Source organism: Phyllobates terribilis, unplaced genomic scaffold (assembly GCF_046119375.1).
Source record: "Phyllobates terribilis strain yellow unplaced genomic scaffold, ASM4611937v1 Scaffold_8__6_contigs__length_399053987, whole genome shotgun sequence".
In the NCBI taxonomy this organism is placed as follows: Eukaryota; Metazoa; Chordata; class Amphibia; order Anura; family Dendrobatidae; genus Phyllobates; species Phyllobates terribilis.
Genome location: NW_027362768.1, coordinates 153,168,788 through 153,190,044, shown reverse-complemented (window position 1 = coordinate 153,190,044; position 21,257 = coordinate 153,168,788). Strand labels below are relative to the sequence as shown.

Below are 21,257 nucleotides of genomic sequence, written 5' to 3'. Positions count from 1 at the left end.
GGGTAGGGGTCTAGGGGACCCTTTTATAGCCAAAATCACGGCCCTGTATCGCAATACGTCACCTAGGCTGAAGATAAATGGAACTGTAGCACCCTGAGGGCTCGGTTGCTACAGACGTATTGCACCTCACCCAGAGGTGTGATATCTCACTCTCAGGTAAGGATGGAGTGTGGATCAGGACCCGACACCTGCATGCATTACACCACATTGCCGTGGGGCAGGGCGACCAATATGCCCCTGAGATGGGCACGACAGTCCCTGTCCCTGGCTGGAGTGGGGGGAGGGAACACTGAGGAAGGGGAACCCTGTAGTGCAGGAGCAGGGAGGAAGCAGTTCCTGGGTGCATTGAGAAGGGAGTATAAAAGGTGGGCACCATCTTAGTTCAGTGCAGAGAAGTCTGAGCAGAAGTGGCAGGGAGCAGGGGCTCTGCATGAGCTCTGCTCCGGAGGCGGGCCTAGTAACAGAGGCCCAGGCCTGGAAGAGGGAGAAGGAAGGAAGAGGAGCGGAGAAGGCTCCAGGAACGAGGAATGAAGGGATCCCAGGGGTGCGGACGGGCGAGTCGCCACCGCACGCCCGAATCCACCTGCGTGGAGGGGTCAGGCCAAAGGGGGAGACCGGTCCCCGAACTAGTGGAGGCAGGAAACGACCCTCAGCTAGAAACCGGAGGCTCTGACATTTTATGTGGCGCAGCCCCTCGCTACACCCGCTAGGAAGGCACCACATAGGGTCAGGGAAACTGGCGCCAAGTTTACCAAGAGGAGGCCCGAGGCAGCCGGACAGAAGTGTTGGTAAGAAAGGCCAGACAAAGGACACACAAAGGGGGTCCTGTGAAGTGCTCCAAAGTTATCTGGGAGTTGTCTGAGCCCCTCACCTGGTGAGCACAGTACGACGTGTGCAGCCGTTACCTGCAGACGTGGTCTGGATAATAAGAACTGTGAGTAAAGGCCCTGAACTGCATCACTGACTCCGTGTCGTTACTGCTGCTGCCCTGCACCATCACCCCCATCCTCCGCATACACTGCCCTGAGGCTATACTCCTCCCGTGGGGAGTTATGCTACGCTCTGCTGCACCCACAACACCAGCCTCAGTGGTCTGCCCTGTAGCGGCGGTTCACTCTGACCGCAATCCACGGGTGGCGTAGTCGGACATTTAAACATGAAAACCACATAAATAGTTCCGCCACTGGTTTGACCGCCCTGAGCCACGGAACCGGGTCGCCGCCACGAAGACTACAACCACCAGCATCCACCAAAAAGGGTCCGGCTCCGGGTGTCCCAAGGCCCAGGGGGTGCGTCAGAACATTTTCATCACCTTTCACAATCACCAATGGGACAAGGCAGTGATGTCTTCTGTCCCCTCTCTTATACATCCTAGTGACGGAGCACCTGCTCTCATCAATTCGCCATAACCCCAATATTAGGTGGATTGAGGTGGGAGGCACCGAGTACAAGTGCTCTCTATTTGCTGATGATGTCCTAGTATATATCACTCAATCACATATATCCATCCATGCTGTTATGGCTGAAATAGATCACTTTGTTACATGGTAAAATTTTAAAATCAATGCAGCGAAGTCTGAGGCCCTCGATGTCTCCCTCCCCAAATCCATATAGGATTCCATCCAGTCCAACTTTCCCTTTGCCTGGCCCTCACAGGGTATCAAATACTTAGGAATTCCTATTCATAGAGACCTCTCCCATCTATGTTATCTTAATTTTGGGCCCTTTATTGAACAACTCCATACAGACCACGGTTGGCAAGGTAGAACTGTAAGATTCACTACGTGAACCACTGGTGTTTTGTGGAAAAGCACATGTACACTGCGTTCCAAATTATTATACAAAAAGTGTTTAGGAGTGATAAGGGAAGAATTTGTTTGTTTGTCAGTTAAACTCATTGATGGTGATGTGTGTCAGGGCTCTTTATATCACTGTAAGCAATTGCAGACACCTGTGCTAATTAGTTTGGCAGGTGTGTCCAATGAAAGGCAAGACTACTTAAGAAGGCTCTCTCACATTATTAAGCAGCCTACATTTTCTGCCAAAATGGGAAAGAAAAAGGATGTGTCGGCTGCTGAGAAGCAACAAATTGTGGAGTGTTTAGGTCAAGGCATGACTACAATCAACATTGTGCGATGATCAGGATGAAGTGTCTTGGCAATCAAGAAGTATGTAGCTGATTCACAGTACACACGTGTGCGTGCTGATAAGGGCAAATTGAGGACTCTTTCCTACAGGCAATTACGTCAGGTTGAAAGAGCAGCGGCAAAAAAGCCTTGTCATAGCAGCAGACAAGTTTTTGAAGCTGCTTGTGCCTCCAACGTCCCCCGAACAACAAGATGCAGGGTCCTTCAGAGGTTTGCAGCTGTGCATGCGCCATCCTGTCGACTTCCTCTATCCACTTCACACAAGCAGAAACGGCTCCAGTGGGCCAAACATTACATGAAGACTGATTTCAAAACTGTTTTGTTCACGGATGAGTGCCGTGCAGCGCTCGATGGTCCAGATGGATGGAGTGGAGGATGGCTGGTTGATGGACACCCCACGCAAACACGGCTACAGCGCCAACAAGGAGGAGGTGGAGTAATGTTTTGGGCTGGAATCATGGGGAGAGAGATTGTCGGCCCCTTTAGGATCCCTGAAGGCGCTAAAGATGAACTCCATAATGTATGTGGATTTTCTCAAACAGCACTTCCTGCCATGGTTCAAGAAGAAGAACCGTGTATTTCACAGCAAGATCATTTTTCTGCATGATAATGCACCATCTCATGCTGCACATAAAACATCTGCATCTCTGGCTGATATGGGCATAAAAGGGGACAAACTTATGGTGTGACCCCCATGCTCCCCTGACCTCTACCCCATTCAGAACCTTTGGAGCATCATTAAAAGGAGTGTCTATGATGGCGGGAGGCAGTTCACATCTAAGCAACAGCTCTGGGAGGGTATTCTGTCCTCATGCAAAACAATTGAAGCAGAAACCATCCAAAACCTGACAAATTCAATGGACGAGAGAGTTCAGAAGCTCCTTTCGAACAAGGGGTCCTATGTGAAAATGTAACATCACCTAGAATAAAGTTTTGAGTTGAAAACTGTTTGATTTCAGTTTCTAACAACCTGCTAATGCTTATAATTTCAAAAATGACCATTTTTTTGGTCTTTATTAAAATGAAAAGGTTGATCGAAAAGTTTGGGGGATCTAAGAGTGTGGCAACCCAGTAGTCATGATTACTTCGAATTCTGACAATATGAGGGTCATGCTGCAGGTAGTGCAGCAAGAAGGCACTTATGTGCCTTGCGCATCTCGGAGCCCCAAAATTATTTTCCGGGCTAGATGCAGCTAAAAATTATTTTTAATTTTAAATCTGGTGAAGCTTTAGTATAGATGGCCTAATAGGATCAGTGCTGCACACTGCTACAAAGCCCAAATTATTTTCCAGTCAAGATACAGATAAACATGATTAGTAATTTGAAAGCTTAAAACGGTTGGTAGGGTGATTTTAACCAATCATCAAGCTTTTACTCTCCCCAGGATGACACAGGGGTAGAAAAGTCGTTTCGGATCCATGATTTGTTCATCTTTATGAACGTGAGTCTGTCTACATTATCAGTGGAGAGCCGCGTGCGCTTATCTGTCAGCATACCACCAGCAGCGCTGAACACACGTTCAGACAGAACGCTGGCTGCGGGGCATGACAAGATCTCCAAGGCGTAAGTGGCTAGCTCCGGCCATTTATCCAGATTGGAAGCCCAAAAAGAGCAAGGGTCCAGTGACACAGTCGTGGCTTCAATGTTTACTTGGAGATACTCCTGTACCATCGTCTCTAGGCGTTGACTATGTGTCAGACTTCTTGTCTCCTGTGGCCTTGCAAAGGATGGGCTAAAAAAGTGGTGAAATGATTCCGCAAAATTGATGTTACCAGCAGATACTGTGGTTCTGTTACGGTTTGAGTGCTGAACACTTGACGGTCCCACGGTTGGCAAGTTGGAACTGTGAGATTCACTACGTGCACCACTGGTATTTTGTGGAAAAGCACATGTAAGATTCTGCAACAGTCTCTGCTGATACTCCTGCATGCGTGCATCCCTTTCTATGGCAGGAATAATTTCTGCAAATTTACTTTTGTACCGGGGATCTAACAGTGTGGCAACCCAGTAGTCAGGATTATTTCTAATTCTCACAATTCGAGGGTCATGTTGCAGGTAGTGCAGCAAGAAGGCTCTCATGTGTGTTGCGCATCCAGGAGCACCAAGTCCCTGTTGTGTTGGTGGCGAGGTAACAATCATGCTTCCTTCCTCTGTCCTCTCCCCCCAACCTCGCACAACAGAAATGTGATCAAGGTCTCCCTCATCTGATGAGTCTTCCATCCGTTCGTCCTCCACTTCTTCCTGGGCTCCTGCACCTTCCTCACTAGTTTGGCTGCTACCATGCGCCCTGGTAAAACCATCTCCCCCACCCTCACATGCCTGCCGCCTTGGTGCTGCCGACCGTCTGGACCTTGCAGATGTTAGCCCTTCCGCATACAACTCCTCCTCCTCTACTTCCTCCACCTCCTCTTGTGCCACCACCTGACTCCGAATTCTGTTTAACATGTGCTCCAGCATGTAAATCACCGGAATAGTCATGCTGATAATGGCATCGTCAGCACTAAACATCTTCGTCGCCATTTCAAAACTGTGCAGAAGGGTGCATAGGTCCCTGATCTGAGACCACTCCTCCAGCGTGATTTGCCCCATCTCTGAATCTCGTTGGCCCAGGCTATACGTCAGAACGTATTGCACCAGGGCTTGTCGGTGCTGCCACAGTCGCTGCAACATGTGCAGAGTTGAATTCCACCGGGTAGGCACATCGCATTTTAGCCGGTGAAGTGGCAGGCCCAACGACTTCTGTAGAGATGTAAGTCGCTGAGCTGCGGGATGCGAACGGCGGAAGTGAGCACACAGCGACCGTGCCCTCTGCAGAAGGCCATCTAGTCTGGGATAGTGGGCTAAAAATTGCTGGACAACCAGGTTCAACACGTGAGCCATACAAGGCACGTGTGTGACATTGCCCCGGCGAAGGGCCGCACCCAGGTTTGCAGCATTGTCGCACACGGCCTTCCCTGGTTTCAGGTCCAGTGGAGACAACCATTCATGAAATTGGTTCTCCAGAGCTGACCACAACTCCTCAGCTGTGTGACTCACATTTCCCAGACATTTCAATGTAAAAACCGCCTGATGACGTTGAGCCCTACTGCCAGCATAGTAAGGAGGTGTGCAGGATCCCTTCTGCGCAGTTAGAAAGCTTGTGGCATGACCAGACAGGCTTTGGGTGCAGGTGGAAGACCGAGAGGAGGTTGAGGAGGCAGAAGCAGTGGAGGAACTTTGACATAAAGAGGATTGACGCACAACTCGTGGGGACGGCAAGACTTGGACAGCAGCCCCTTGTCCTGCTGTCACCATAGTTACCCAGTGCCCAGTCAGCGACATGTAACGCCCCTGTCCATGCCTACTCGTCCAAGTGTCTGTGGTGAAATGCACCCTGTCACACACAGAGTTTCTCAAAGAAGCGGTGATGTTGTGTGCGACATGCTAGTGGAGCGCAGGCACACCTTTCTTTGAGAAGTAGTGCCGACTGGGCATCTGGTACTGGGGCACTGCGACGGACATAAGGTCTCGAAAATCCTCTGTGTCCACCAGGCGGAAAGGCAGCATTTCTGTAGCCAAGAGCTTGCAGATGGTGAAATTCAACCTCTTAGCTTTCTCATGGCTAGGAGGAAATGGTCTTTTACTTGTCCACATCTGAGGGACCGAGGGCTGGCTATTGTGCTTAGACGGGGTTGATAAGGGTGTCCCCGGCAAACTGCCGGTCTGTGAGGAAGATGCAGGCGGACATGTTAGGTTGCCTTGATCCAAAGGTGGTGCTATCGATGTCGGACAGCGCTCAACACCAGCTGGTGTTACCACCTCCAAAGAAAATAATGACCTGCCAATCACGCTGGCTGTTGCGGGTAAAGAGGTGGCAGGTCTGCGCCCCAAAACAGGTGTGACTGCTGTCCCCCCAGTCACAGAGGATGAAGAGGCCGCGGATGCACAAGATATGGCAGACGGTGATTGGCCCGGCCGGCTAGGCCGCATTGTAGCACACTGAGCTTCCCACTGCAACTTATGCTTCATGTCCATGTGCCGGTTCATGCATGAAGTACTCAAACTATGTATTTTTTGGCCTCTACTTAGCTTTTGCTGACAAATGTTACAGATAACACGAGTTGGGTCATCTTTATCGATCTGAAAAAATGCCCAGGCTATGCAAGGCTTAGCACCCATGCGACCTGAAGAGCCACCACGACTTGTGGTGAGAGGCAGAGTTGTGTTTGAGGATGCAGTTGTTGACGTGCTTCCAGTACTACGTCTCTGTCCAGGAAGGCGCAACCTGACCTCGTCGTCACTAGCATCTTCCTCCACCTCCTCTGCTGACCTCATCTCTTGGCTGACTGTGGGTTGACAGTAAGTGGGATCTCCGACCTCATCATCATCACCCTGTGCGTTATCACACCCGTCGTCCTCAGAGCCAACCTGTTCCTGCCCTGACAAAAAACTAAAGTTGTCGCTCCAATCAGGTATTTGAGTCTTATCATCGTCTTCCTCATTGTCTCCACCAACAGGAGTTACAGTTTGGGAATGAGGGTCTACATTATGGTCAGAACCTTCTGCGTCTGGTCCTGGATCCGACTCATAAAGATTCTGGGCATCAGTGCAGATCATTTCCTCGTCTGGATTCACAGAAGCGCTGGAGTCGACCTCTGATTCCCAGGCTATAGTATGAGTAAACAGCTCTGCAGACTCAACCATCTGTTCTACCTCATACTCAGACGGGCAGCTGGAGATTTGGGAGCTGTGAGGAAGCAAGTGCGATTTGGGTGACACCTTTGAGGACTGGAGTATTTGTGATGTTGAAGTTGATGTGGAGGAGAGCCCACTTAAAGGAGCACTTGATATCCGTTGAAGCACCTGCTGTTTTTGTGCCTCATCTGGAATTTGTAGCGATTGGCGTGGCTGTAAGAAAGGGATCTTATCACATTGTCCGCTAAAAGAAGTAGACATTTTAGTTTGGCTGGAAGATGGTCTTTCTTCTGCAGATGTTACTGTTGCTTTAACACCTACCCCACGGACACAACCTTTTTTCCCCTTCCCAACACGCCTATTCCCCTTTCCACCAGCAGCAGGCCTTTTTCCACTCATTTTGGTGGTTAACTAATTCACAACTCTGGAGTTGTTTGCACAAAAAAACAATGGATGGTAACCGAGCAGAGCTGAGTGGCCAAACTGTGGTATTAGGCCAAAACTATTGGCTGGGTTAGATGCAGAAAAAAATTATTTTGAATTTGCAACCTGATGGAGGTCAGTATAGATGGACTAATACAAATAGTCCCACACACAGCTAGAAGCCCAAATATTTTTTCAGAGGTAGATGCAGAAAAAAATTAGTTTTAATTTGCAACCTGATGGAGGTCAGTATAGATGGACTAATAGAGAAAGTCCGACACACTACTAGAAGGCCAAATATTTTTTCAGAGGTAGATGCAGAAAAAAATATATTCAGTTTGCAACCTGATGGAGGTCAGTATAGATGGACTAATACAAATAGTCCCACACACAGCTAGAAGCCCAAATATTTTTTCAGAGGTACTGTAGATGCAGATAAAAATTATTTTTAATTTGCAACCTGATGGAGGTCAGTATAGATGGACTAATAGACCAAGTCCCACACACCGCTAGAAGCCCAAATATTTTTTCAGAGCTAGATGCAGAAAAAAATTATTTTGAATTTGCAACCTGATGGAGGTCAGTATAGATGGACTAATACAAATAGTCCCACACACAGCTAGAAGCCCAAATATTTTTTCAGAGGTACTGTAGATGCAGATAAAAATTAGTTTTAATTTGCAACCTGATGGAGGTCAGTATAGATGGACTAATAGAGAAAGTCCGACACACTACTAGAAGGCCAAATATTTTTTCAGAGGTAGATGCAGAAAAAAATATATTCAGTTTGCAACCTGATGGAGGTCAGTATAGATGGACTAATACAAATAGTCCCACACACAGCTAGAAGCCCAAATATTTTTTCAGAGGTACTGTAGATGCAGATAAAAATTATTTTTAATTTGCAACCTGATGGAGGTCAGTATAGATGGACTAATAGACCAAGTCCCACACACCGCTAGAAGCCCAAATATTTTTTCAGAGCTAGATGCAGAAAAAAATTATATTCAATTTGCAACCTGCTGGAGGTCAGTATAGAAGGACTAATAGAACAAGTCCCACACACTGCTAGAAGCCCAAATATTTTTTCAGAGCTAAATGAAGAAAAAAATTATTTTTAATTTGCAACCTGATGGAGGTCAGTATAGATGGACTAATAGACCAAGTCCCACACACTGCTAGAAGCCCAAATATTTTTTCAGAGCTAGATGCAGAAAAAAATTATTTTTAATTTGCAACCTGATGGAGGTCAGTATAGATGGACTAATAGACCAAGTCCCACACACTGCTAGAAGCCCAAATATTTTTTCAGAGCTAGATGCAGAAAAAAATTATATTCAGTTTGCAACCTGATGGAGGTCAGTATAGATGGACTAATAGAATGATGCTATGCCCAAAAGATTTTACTTCACTAGGTGCAGTAAAAAAATTGGTATTCTATACACAGGTGTTATATCTTGCAACACAGATAGGCTACTCCACTGACTAACACACTCTGCAATAGGCCAAAAAGGATTAGCTTTGCTAGATTCAGCCAAATGCTGTGAAAAAAACTTGCACAGCACTGGCACAGACCTGCCTGGCAAAAACTGATAGGAACTGATGTAACCTAGTCCTGAAAAGGACTCCAATTACAATTAGTCTTTACTCCCACAATCTATCTATTTAAGAGCACAGACCTCCATGATAAAAGTCGTAGGAAATTCTGTAACCTAGTCCTTAAAAGGACTGCAATCACAACTATTCCCTACTCCCAAGCTATCTGTATATTTGTGCGAAAATTGGCTTGAAATTAACAAGGTATAGCGCACACAGCAACAGCGGTGCCGTCTAACACGCAGCTGCAGCAGTGAGAAAATGGTGGCGACGGGGAAAATGGCTTGGTCTTATAGGGCAAGGACATGTGACATACACTGCCAATGACACATGCCCTTGCTTGTGTGAAAAAAAGCACTTCGCTCCGTGTGTGCGCTGCTGATAGGCTGACAGATTGCACCTCCCCACTGCAAATGCGGGAAAGAGAAAAAAAAATGGAGATCTTCATTGTTCCTGCAGAGATCCATCCCCTGCCCCTCCCCCCACCCCGCTGTACACTCAAACTGCGTATTAACATTAATTTTCATCATTACTGAGAAAAAATCCAGTTATGATTTTGGTGCACGAACAGTTATCGAACATAACCTCGAACAGCCGAATTTTTCTCAAATTGTTCGTGTTCGCCGAACGGCTCGAACACCGCCCAAAACAGCTCGAATTTGAGATTGGCGAACAGTTCGAGTAGAACAACGCTCATCTCTACTAATAACACTGAAATAACTGTTGTCGAATGTATGGACTGGAACTTCTCTTTGATGGTTGTTTTTGAGTAGACTAAGAAGAACCATCTTGAAGATTTCAACTTATGACGATTCCTTTCACAGTTCCGCCAGGGTTTGATGCAGCGCTATTCTCACCTTCAAAATGACAAGACCTCAATGGACGCTCGAAAGACCCTTTTGTAAGTCAATGTGGTCTACAGAGTGTCATTTAGACCTGCTGTGAGATGAATCTGGCACATATAGCAGTTATTAAACTAATCGACAGCACCAATGTGAACAAAACCTACGTTTTTATATTTTTCTATAATACATTGAAAAGTGTTACAATACCTGCGCCAAAGGCGAAAAAGAAACTCTTGTCCCGGTTTTCTCTCAGAAGACCCATAACTCTTCTGGCCATCCTTTCGTTTCTTTTGTATATAAGCTCCTGTCTGAAGTAAATATCGATTTCCTGAGCTGTGACCTGCTCATGCGGCGGTAGAGTGGTGTTGATAAAATTTGGGACCTGGAAGGTAAAAAAAAAGAGAAAGGACAGTTTCAGGACTTTGTCTGCTATAAGTAAGATTACTCTCCAAAATGCTGGAAAATCAATAGATGGTACAAGCAATGCCTTTTGGGAAAACTTTCATGGCTTTATAGGTTTACCTCCAATTTTTCTTTGTAATTAAATCTTAGACTTTACTGTACGGGAAATTTGGACCTCTGCATTAGGAAACAGAACTTGTCAAAGAGATATATTAAGAAGATAAAGGGGTTGTCCGATGAAAACAAGTTATTCCCAATCCCCAAGATAGTTGATGACTTATTGATTGGGGGGAGGTCTTACTGACTGGCAGAACTTTTATCCCCATAAGGAATATATGGAGCGCAGGTAAAGCATGTGCACTGCCGCTCCATTCTGATACAAGCGCTGCTGCAACATTGAGAATGAATCGAGTGGCGGTCAGGCATCCGACCCACTACTCCATTCTAATAGGGATAAAAGTGGCCCATCAGGGTTAAAAATTCCCTATTGTTCCGAACAGTGCAGGTCTCCCACTATTTAATAAGTTCTCACCAATCCAGTTGATAGATGAGAAGACCCCTTTAATCAGACCGGATGGAAAAAAATTTCAAAATGAAAAATTTTACCTTTTATTTCGTTCCTGCATTCCACCCCATACAATCCTTATGTAGGCAGCTGTACAAGGCCTTGCCATTTGGGACTAGATTCATTCTTTACAAAAAACTTTTTGCCTTGTTTATATTTTTTTATAAAAATATACATATATCCATCCATACTTTTCCTCTTAGTTTGATATATCATGAGATGAGCGGTGCAAGATGACCAACTTTAAAAAAGATATATTGATTTTGCCATGCACTCTCGGAAGATGTTTAAGTTATATATGTCTATTAGGGATGAGTGGACCCGAGGAAGTTCGGGTTCTGGTACCCGACAGGAATAGAGATGAGCGAACCTGAACTTACAAGTTCGGCATTCATACAGGACAGTTACTGTCCGGTGCTTAATGCTGAACACAGACTTTCCCCGGAAGTCTGTTGCAATGTTCGGAGTTTCTGGGTAAATCCGTTGCAGAGAGAGATATATATATATTTTTTTCCAGCTCCAGAGTTCGAGTCTCCATTGTTTTCAATGGGGTTCAAGTTCGGGTACTGTTCTAGTACCCAAACCGAACTTTGGACTAAAGTTCGGGTCGGGTACCAGAACCCAAACTTCCAAGGGTCCGCTCATCTCTACACCCGAATTGTAGTCCAACGTTCAGTTCGGGTACCAGAGCTTTACCCGAACTTTAACCAGGACCCGAACCCCATTGAAAACAATGAGGACTAAAACTTTGGAACTGGAAAATTTTCTATCTTTCTCAAGACTAGACTTCTGCCGGAACTCCGAACATCAAAACGGACTTCCAGGAAAAGTCTTTGTTCGTACACTCAGTTTCCGGTACAAACCTCAAACTTTTAAGTGCGGGTTTGCTCATCTCTAGTGTCCATATGTGGCCGCCCAGTGGTCGTGATATGCATTGCAGCCTGTGGATGATTTTCCTAGCATGTTCTATGGAATATGTATTATAAAATTAGTAAAAACTTAACCTTAGGCTCATCTGAAATTATTTTGTGTGCAAAATGTTAACGTGATGGATCTTTTAAATACTTTAAAAACTTTTAGTTTTACTTTCTTTCCTTAGTTTCTTACTTTAAACCCAAGGCACAGATTTATCCATGTGTCCATATTATGTTTTATGCAGGTGACGTTCATGTTAGTTATCATACAACTGAAATCTGATATGTTGGAGAAAGAGTTAGGATAGTAGCATCACAATCTATCCCTATAAATAACAGGATTTTGTGTCTTTTTACACTTTTTGGCGTTGACGGAAGAACTTTATAGACTTTTTACATTCTTTTTTTGTAAGATCCTCAGCAGCTCCAGCACCATAAATTGCATTCCAGCCACTCCTATGTTGGATCGTGTTAAAATTCAAAGCATTTTCCTCCGACACCCATGTTACACAGCCCAGTGCTATGCGCTGCCATTGAAAGAGCTTTTAAAGTGGACAAGAAGAATAAATGCAGACATTAACAGCGCACAATAACCACCAATTTACATTGACTCGCAGCAAAACTGTCAAAACATTGAGGACAGAGCAGCGTGCAGACCTGGGCAATCAGTCTCTGCCCGCATTGTTTGATGTAAAAGGACATTTCTTTACGTTCCATAAAACAAACCCTAATTATGATTGATGGAGCCATGTAGAGACCGGCTCGCGGCTCACCCGGGAAAGACTGAGTGTAAAAGGTAGCCATTCACTCCACCTAAACATCTGACAAAGAATGATCACAATCAGCACTCATTATACCATATATAGTGCAGGCAGCTTAAATATGGCATTACTCATGTTGCTTTGTGCGTTCCTTGTGGCCAATAACCCCTTCGGTGCTAGATATCTTCCTATTATTACTTCTATGCGTTTTTTTTATATTATTTCAGCTGACTTGTGCACTGATATTAAAGATAAAAACCCCAATTCATCAATTGTTGAGGACTTTTTTAAGTCACTTTCCTTTCTTATCTTGTGGAATTAGTTGCAATTTTTGTCACCAAATTCTTCAAAATGAATGAGCTTGATGCAAAGTCAAAAATGGTCTTTGTTCTGTCTTCGATTGTTTTTGTCTCACGTTTTACAGAATAGTGCAAAAAAAAAAAATGTGCCAAAATACTGTCGTACTCAAAAAACACCTAAGGGACTGGAGTGAAGTTGTTACCAAATTTTGCGACTTTTTAAAAAGTCGTAATTGATGAATTAGGAGACATCTGGAATTGTTAAACTCCACCCACAAAGCGCTAAAGAAAAAAAACAAACAGGCAAATAATTATAAAATAGAATAAGAAAAAGGGTACAAATAGTATAATGAATTGGGTGCAAAGAAAAAAAAAGGCGCAAAACACACAAAACTAGACAAAAAACATGTACAAAGGCAATGATGAATTTGGGGCAAAAATGTAAGAATCAAATCATAAAAATCAAAATTCTAAGTAGTATGTCACAAGCAGCAGAATATCATAGAGAATTTATGGCAAGTGTTTTGCAATGTATGGGATTATGAAGAGCAATGCTACTTTAAAGCAGAGAATCCAAACTGTTGTATTGTATTCCAGTTGTTGCAAATATACAACTCCCAGTATGATCTACAGAGAAACTGGAGGCCTTTCTACAGGATATTCAATAAATACATGATCCCTGAGGTCTCTTATCACAATCACAAAAATAGGGTTTCAAAGTCCCTCATTTGCATAGTTGCCAACATTTAAGTCCCGCCCTCATCCCTGTCCCTGCCTTTCCTGGGAACTTCCCCACACCTTCCAGGAATCCTCCAGCCTTCCATTGAATGCCCCTAACCCACCTGGACTTTACATATATCCTACCCCCTTTTGGCCCAAGAGTTCCAGGAAATTCAGGTACTCATGTGAATGGAGTCGTCAGACCCATGTGCGACTACTGCCCCATTCACTTGTATGCGACTGATGGCATGGCTTTTCCCATTAGTCCCAAAGAAGTGAATGGAGCCATGATCACGCATGGGCACTTAGACTTCATTCACCCAGGGGACTTTTGGACCCCGTTTTATTTAAGAGAAGACACTGGACACATCTGCATCATGAAGGTATGCGATGGGTGGTCCAAGATCAGATTGGCAGAACCATCCAACATCTAATGTGTATGGAAGCCTCAGAAAATTTACTGTCAAGGGATATTTCAATCTGGAATGTCCAATTTTGGAAAACTGATCATATTGTCTCAGGGAGATAAGCTGCCACCAGATATGTCTGGCAATAGCTTTTTCATAGAGAACACCAGGACAGCTGGCCTTCTGAGAGCTCCTGTGTATGGGAGAGCCGGCCAAGATGGCTCACAGCTGAACAATTGGCCAAAACATTGTCCACTCAACAGTCAACTAATGTATATGGCTGGCTTAATGATTAATTCTTAGAAAGTGCAGGCTTAGTCTAGACGACCTTTAAATGAGCCAGTTTCAATACATTGGTTAATGCTGTTTTTTAGACTGTTGAGACGAAGTTTACACCGCCTATTAGTTGGTTTAATTCGCTTTTTTTTTTCACGTTACACCAGAGCCACTTTGTTGGGCTAGAAGCATAAAATGTCTAAAATATATAGTAAATATGGTTTTTGTCAAGATGTCAAGAATGACTTTCCTTTCCACCCATCTTATGGTAAGACTTCTTTCCTCGTTACACCTGCACCTTTCCCCTCTGTCAGTCCCTACACTGGTTAAATACAGTTAGAAACATGAACAACGACTTACAAGGCCATCCATAACCTGTCTCCTCCATACATCTCCTACCTAATCTCCTTCTAACTCCTTTCTCTTAATCTCTGATCCTCAAAAGACTCTCCTGTGGTCTTCTGCTCACAAAACCATCTCCAAGATTTCTCCCCCTTTGGATTGGAAATTGCTACCCCAACAGACCAAACTCTCAGTGACCTTCGAAGCCTACAAACGCAACCTGAAAACCCATTTCTTTAAGATAGTCTACAACCTGCAATAATCCTGCTGCTACGGAATTTTTGTTGTTGCAAATTGAACCAGAATTCTGCTGCATTTAGCTTGATAAATCTTCCGCATTGTATCATCCTTGAATCAATTCAAGAAAAGGTCATATGGACCAAGACCGTGAGGGTGCTCTGCCTGACTTTTTTCCTTGAGGTCCCCTTTCTTGAACCTTTTGGGATTTCTTGTATAAAGGAGCTGGACTACATTCCAAACCCACCAGTAAGGATGAGGGTAGGTTCTTGATGGTGATATGGCCAGTTCCTCCTGGATGTCCATTAAGGTAAGACAGATGATGATTCTGCCCTGCAGTGCAGCCTACAGAAGTATAATCAGACTCCAGCTGTTTGACGCCTGTTGCATTAATCATCCTACCATCTTGTAGCTCAATCCCCATTCTTAAGGTTTGACATTGGCCATGATTCACTGCAGCAAGCCAGCTGTTGTTACACTGATTTATTCAGCTATTTGCCTCCTTAACGACCAGACACAAATCAGGAACTCAAGACTTAGTCCAAGACAATTAGCAGGCCATTAACCACAGTCACAGCTTGAAGCAGCACTTTAGGACGGGGAGTCAGTACTGTGCTGAACTCCCTGAAGTGTTTCGGGCTTCACATGCCAACTTTCCACTTTCATTGCTTCAAAAAATGACAAAATGATGGCTGTGCTCATAAATTTTAAAACTTGGCCATAATTAATTTAAATGTACAAGACTGAGAAAAATCCTACCAATTAATCAACCGATGTTTGAGGCAAGACTGCATGTAATCTGTGCTCACAAATGTCTGCGCTTGCAGACCTACGGGAAAAAAAGATTGGTAAAAATTCTCTCACTTTTTGAAATGGGGGCAATAATTAAAGGGATTGTCTACTTTTCATATACGCTATAAGTATTCTGATTTAATCGAGAGGATTCCACCATTCAAGAGCCTGATGGGACGACAAAGTTAGTATCTCGAAGAACTCAGCAAGTTCAAACATTTCATGAGAACTGTGTAATGCCTAATTTTTCCTGTGGTGGCGCTATAGGAAATAGGCCTTTAACCACTTCAGCATCTTAGGGTTTATTTTCCTATTTTGGTGGAATTTTTCATTTTTGTGTCACCACATTCCGAGAGCTATATTTATTTTTCAGACGCTTTCTGGCCTTTTTTTTCTTTTTCGTTGGTTGTGTATTTTTAACGCCATCAGTTTTATATATCTAATTGAACACATTTTTCTTAAACTTTTTAGGGGAATGTAAAAAAAAAACAGAAATTTTTCCCATCATTTTTTTACATCTAAATAATGGTTTGGTAAAATGATGGTGATACCAGATACGTGCAGTTTATTTCTCGTGTTTTTCTTGTTGTATTCCAAGAGCCTTTACTTACTTCCTTTGTGTTTGTCCTGCAGGTCTCCACACCAAAATACACAATCTGTTCTGATCATTGTGCGCTTTATCTCTTTCTCTTTTTCTGATGCATTTTTGGTGCAGATTTTAAGCAGATTTTTTCATGGATTTTTAGTGCACAAATAGAGAAACGATCAGATCTGGCAAAATTCGAATTGGCCAAATCACAAGGATTTGACCGTGAAATTCAGTTTTGCAGCAAAGTTATTCTCTGCAGATTGAATGTTCTTTATTAGGCCCTTGATTCTCTCCAAACCCCTGAGCATAATAAAAGTAAGATGTAAAAAATAGAAAGTTCACCTCTCCAGACATCCCCGTTGCTACTACTTACTGCTCTTCCCAGATGCCCGGTCCTCCAAACCTCCATTCTGTTCACCCTAGGCCGCGAAGGTACCACCACGAGTAGGACTGTAGCAGGCGCATTTAACCCTGGGGACCTGCTCGCAGCAGGAAGCCTGACCCAGAATGAACACCGAGCTAAAGATGGTGTGCAGTGGAGGCTTGGAGGACTAGACAGTGGGCAGAGAGCAGCTAGCCAACATTTTGCTGAAATCGTGAAGAGCGAGTTATAAAAAAATCTGTATTCTCCAGAATGTGAATTTTTTGCAAAATTTGAGTGGAATTAAATTCCACTAGGATAAATTTCTCCATCTCTAACAAAATATACATATACAAATTGTTTGTTCATAGAGGAAGATGATTAAAACTCTAGTGCCACCTATTGAAAGCAGAGATCTTAAAAGTCAATATTTATACTTTAACGAGCCTTGCAATATGACTTAGGATAAAAGCCAAACCAGAATATAGGTGGCGCAAGAGTTCTAGTCCTTTTCCTCTTTGAAGAGGAGATTGGCATATTTAATTTTCCAGAGGAGCATGCATGGCTTATATGTCTCCTCACTCTGGCTTGTCACTTTCCACAAGAAGAAACGTTACCCTTTAGACCCCATCTTTAACAGAAATGCTGGGATTCTGCATTTAAAAACACAACTGCATTTTTTTACATGCCTTAAAAGGTTCCCATTAAAAGACTATAAGGAAAAAAACGCACCAAACAAAAGTGCAGTTCAACAGCATCCTTATATGTACAGTGATCATTCATGAGCTTCCATGAAATCACATCCACTTTGCTTAGACTATTAAATGCAGCAGATTTTCTACAAACAAAAAAGCAGCATTTACGTGGCCCATGGGAGCTTATTTTTGAGTGTCAAGTCTTATATTAGGAGAACCACTTTTACAAGTTATTACAGTAACTAACTTTTTTTTTAGGAGGGGAAATTTAAAAAAAAAAACAATTGCATGTTCCCTGTCTTTAATCACCTAGTTTTGCAGTCACTATTGACTTTGGCATCTAAGGGGTTAATACCCGTAGCGCTGGCTTGCTGGGTAGTATAGTCACGTTCACAAGTCTCCGGGCGCTGGAATCAACTACAAATACAAATGTCATATGCAAAAAAATGACACTGAAGAAGTAAGAGAATATCTCTCCAACGTATTTAGTAGGTCAGGGGAACATACAATGGGTACGGAAAGTATTCAGACCCCTTTACATTTTTCACTCTTTGTTTCATTGCAGCCATTTGGTAAATTCTAAAAAGTTCATTTTTTTTCTCATTAAAGTACACTCTGCACCCCATCTTGAAAAAAAAACAGAAATGTAGAAATTTTTGCAAATTTATTAAAAAAGAAAAACTGAAATATCACATGGTCATAAGTATTCAGACCCTTTGCTCAGACACTCATATTTAAGTCACATGCTGTCCATTTCCTTGTAATCCTCCTTGAGATGGTTCTACTTCTTCATTGGAGTCCAGCTGTGTTTAATTAAACTGATAGGACTTGATTTGGAAAGGCACACACCTGTCTATATAAGACCTCACAGCTCACAGTGCATGTCAGACCAAATGAGAATCATGAGCTCAAGGAACTGCCCAAGGAGCTCAGAGACAGAATTGTGGCAAAGCACAGATCTGGCCAAGGTTACAAAAGAATTTCTGCATTACTCAGGGTTCCCAAGAGCACAGTGGCCTCCATAATCCTTAAATGGAAGAAGTTTGGGACCACCAGAAGTCTTCCTAGACCTGGCCATCCAGCCAAACTGAGCATTCGTGGGAGAAGAGCCTTGGTGAGAGAGGTAAAGAAGAAATCCAAGATCACTGTGGCTGAGCTCCAGAGATGCAGTAGGGAGATGGGAGAAAGTTCCACAAACTATCACTGCAGCCCTCCACCAGTCGGGCCTTTATGGCAGAGTGGCCTGACGTAAGCCTTTCCTCAGTGCAAGACATATGAAAGCCCGCATAGAATTTGCTCAAAAACACATGAAGGACTCCCAGACTATGAGAAATAAGATTCTCTGGTCTGATGAGATGAAGATAGAACTTTTTGGTGATAATTTTAAGCGGTATGTGTGGAGAAAACCAGGCACTGCTCATCACCTGCCCAATACAATCCCAACAGTGAAACATGGTGGTGGCAGCATCATGCTATGGGGTGTTTTTCAGCTCCAGGGACAGGACAACTGGTTGCAATTGAGGGAAACATGAATGCGGCCAAGTACAGAGATATCCGGGATGAAAACCTCTTCCAGAGTGCTCTGGACCTCAGACTTGGCTGAAGGTTCACCTTCCAACCAGACAATGACCCTAAGCACACAGCTAAAATAGCAAAGGAGTGGCTTCAGAACAACTCTGTGATCATTCTTGACTGGCCCAGCCAGAGCCCTGACCTAAACCCAATTGAACATCTCTGGAGCGACCTGAAAATGGCTGTCCACCAACGTTCACCATCCAATCTGACGGAACTGGAGAGGATCTGCAAGGAAGAATGGCAGAGGATCCCCAAATCCAGGTGTGAAAAACTTGTTCCATCATTCCCAAGAAGACTCATGGCTGTACTAGCTCAAAAGGTGCTTCTACTCAATACTGAGCAAAGGGTCTGAATACTTATGACCATGTGATATTTCAGTTTTTCTTTTTTAATAAATTTGCAAAAATTTCTACATTTCTGGTTTTCTTCAGTCAAGATGGGGTGCAGAGTGTACTTTAATGAGAAAAAAAATGAACTTTTTAGAATTTGCCAAATGGCTGCAATGAAACAAAGAGTGAAAAATGTAAAGGGGTCTGAATACTTTCCGTACCCACTGTAAATGGTTGATAAAAGGAATTTAAAGGGCAGTTTCCCCTGCAATAAGAAAACAAAGCCATATAGCATCATTTTCTTGAGTCGTCCTATCCTGTTCTTTTGGTAAAAATGTATCTGAAGATACAAGACCAAAATAATTGTCTTTGGAACGTACAAACGCAGTGCCAACTAATGAGTTTTATTGTTGGCTTCCCAGGTCCATGTTGACTGGCATGTGGGTCTTCTATTCCTACTAGGCACAGAAGGTACATGATTAATTATGAGTAGTGTCAGGCTGAAGAGCATTGGGCCACCAGAGGACTTGATTCTAAGGGCCAACTTTCATGCATACAAAACCAATGCATTATCATTAGTGTTGAGCATTCCGATACTGAAATATCGGGTATCTGCCGATATTCGCGGTATCGGAATTCCGATACTTAATTCCGATACTTTTAGAATATCGTATACTGGAATCGGAAGTTCCCATAATGCAATGAGCCAGTTTAATTTTATTCAGCCAATGAGGATCCTAAGAAGTGTGTGCACATCCTGTTAGGCATGTAGGCATGTTAACTAATGGCATGGCTGTGATTGGCTGCTGAAATGATGTCATGACGCACTATAAAAGCCGACGACGCCATTTTGAGCTCACTCTGCTGTGAATTCAGTTAGGGATAGGACGCTGTTGTTCTGAGGGACAGTTTTAGCTACCTATTTGCTCTATTCTGCTTTACCCAAGCTACTTTATAAATCGTTGTGCCTTGCAGCGCTAGTGCAGAGTTCTCTGTGCTGTTCACCGCTGTCTGCAAGGTCTGTGTGTGTGAGTGCAGCTCACCCTGTAGTGTGTGCTTCAGCCACGTCTGGTTGTAGTGCGCTCAGTGTGCATCACTGCCTCATACATTGTCCTTTTTTGCTAATTGATAATTTTTCCTGATTTCTCCTATTAGTGTGGTGGTTCCATCCGTATTCAGCTACATTGGTTCCAAACACTCTATATAGGAGTAGATAGAGGAGCCTTTCTGCAGCATTGTGCCCTGCAGCCCCAGCCAGATTAGTATTAGCCTATTTTTTGTAGCCTCATCTATTGCATTGTAGGTTACCTTCCTGCATTGTAATAGCTACAAAAAGTTTGTGATACTATCAGTATTACATCTTTGAGCACATCCAGTGTCTTTTTGTGACAAAAAAAAACTAAATAAAGTTCACCAAACACTCCACTTTACAGTTGTGTAGGCCACATTAACTCATATTAAAGTCTAGTCCACACTTTATAAAATTAGTGTTTCTTATACCTGTTAGCAGCTGTTCAGGAATAAGCACACTAAGCCCTTAGTACTTTTCTGCCTATCTTTATCAGTCTACGAAGATGAAGAAGGCAGGGAGTAAGGCATGTGGTCGTGGGCATGGAGTTTCTGCAGGGAGAGGACGTGAGGATTCTGTGCCTGCAGGGAGAGGACGTGGGGATTCTGTGCCCGCTGCGGGCACCAGTGACTCAGCATCCCCCAGTTTTACCAGGGAACAGTCCTTTATGCGCAGCTTTGTAGGAGCTAGCTGTACCCCACTGCTGCGGGAGGACCAAATTGAAGCCGTTGTCGGATGGATGGCAGCTAACGCATCAACTTCAATTAGTTCCAGATCCTCTCAGGTCCTGAGCACTGAAGAGCACCCATCTGTCTCTTCACCACCTGCCAAATTGCCCAGGCAGTCAGAGAGCCATGGACAGGAGCCATCTCTAGTTCTGTTCTCTGAATCTCTTGGCTTGGAAAGAGGGGGCCAGCCAAGCAGAATTCGAGAATTTGAAGAAGAGGTAGTATGCAGTGATGAGCAACCGTTTTGTCTCTCTGAATCTGAAGAGGCGGGTGGGCCAGTGCCTATGGTCAGCAGCACACCTCAGTACGCATCTGATGATGAGACTCAGGTGCCACTTTCTGGTGCGTACTGTGCTGTCGAGACTACCCAGGAGAAGCAGTTGTTTGAAGAGGGTGGTGTAGATGATGAGGTCCTTGACCCATCATGGCGTCAGGGACAGGAAGGTGGTGGGAGCAGCTCTGAGGAAGAGATTCCCCGAACGGCCCAAAAAGGAGGGAGAGGGAGGGGGC

At 43.9% G+C, this 21,257-nt stretch overlaps 1 protein-coding gene across 3 annotated transcripts in view; it reads right to left on the bottom strand.

Moving 5' to 3' along the window:
- TRABD2B (TraB domain containing 2B) overlaps positions 1-21,257 on the bottom strand; it is a 408,394-nt gene that overhangs the window by 218,086 nt on the left and 169,051 nt on the right. For all 3 annotated transcript variants that reach the window (XM_073643517.1, XM_073643518.1, XM_073643519.1), the window contains one exon: positions 9,894-10,068. In XM_073643517.1, the coding sequence (XP_073499618.1) occupies positions 9,894-10,068 (175 nt within the window). The remainder of the gene's footprint in view (positions 1-9,893; positions 10,069-21,257) is intronic.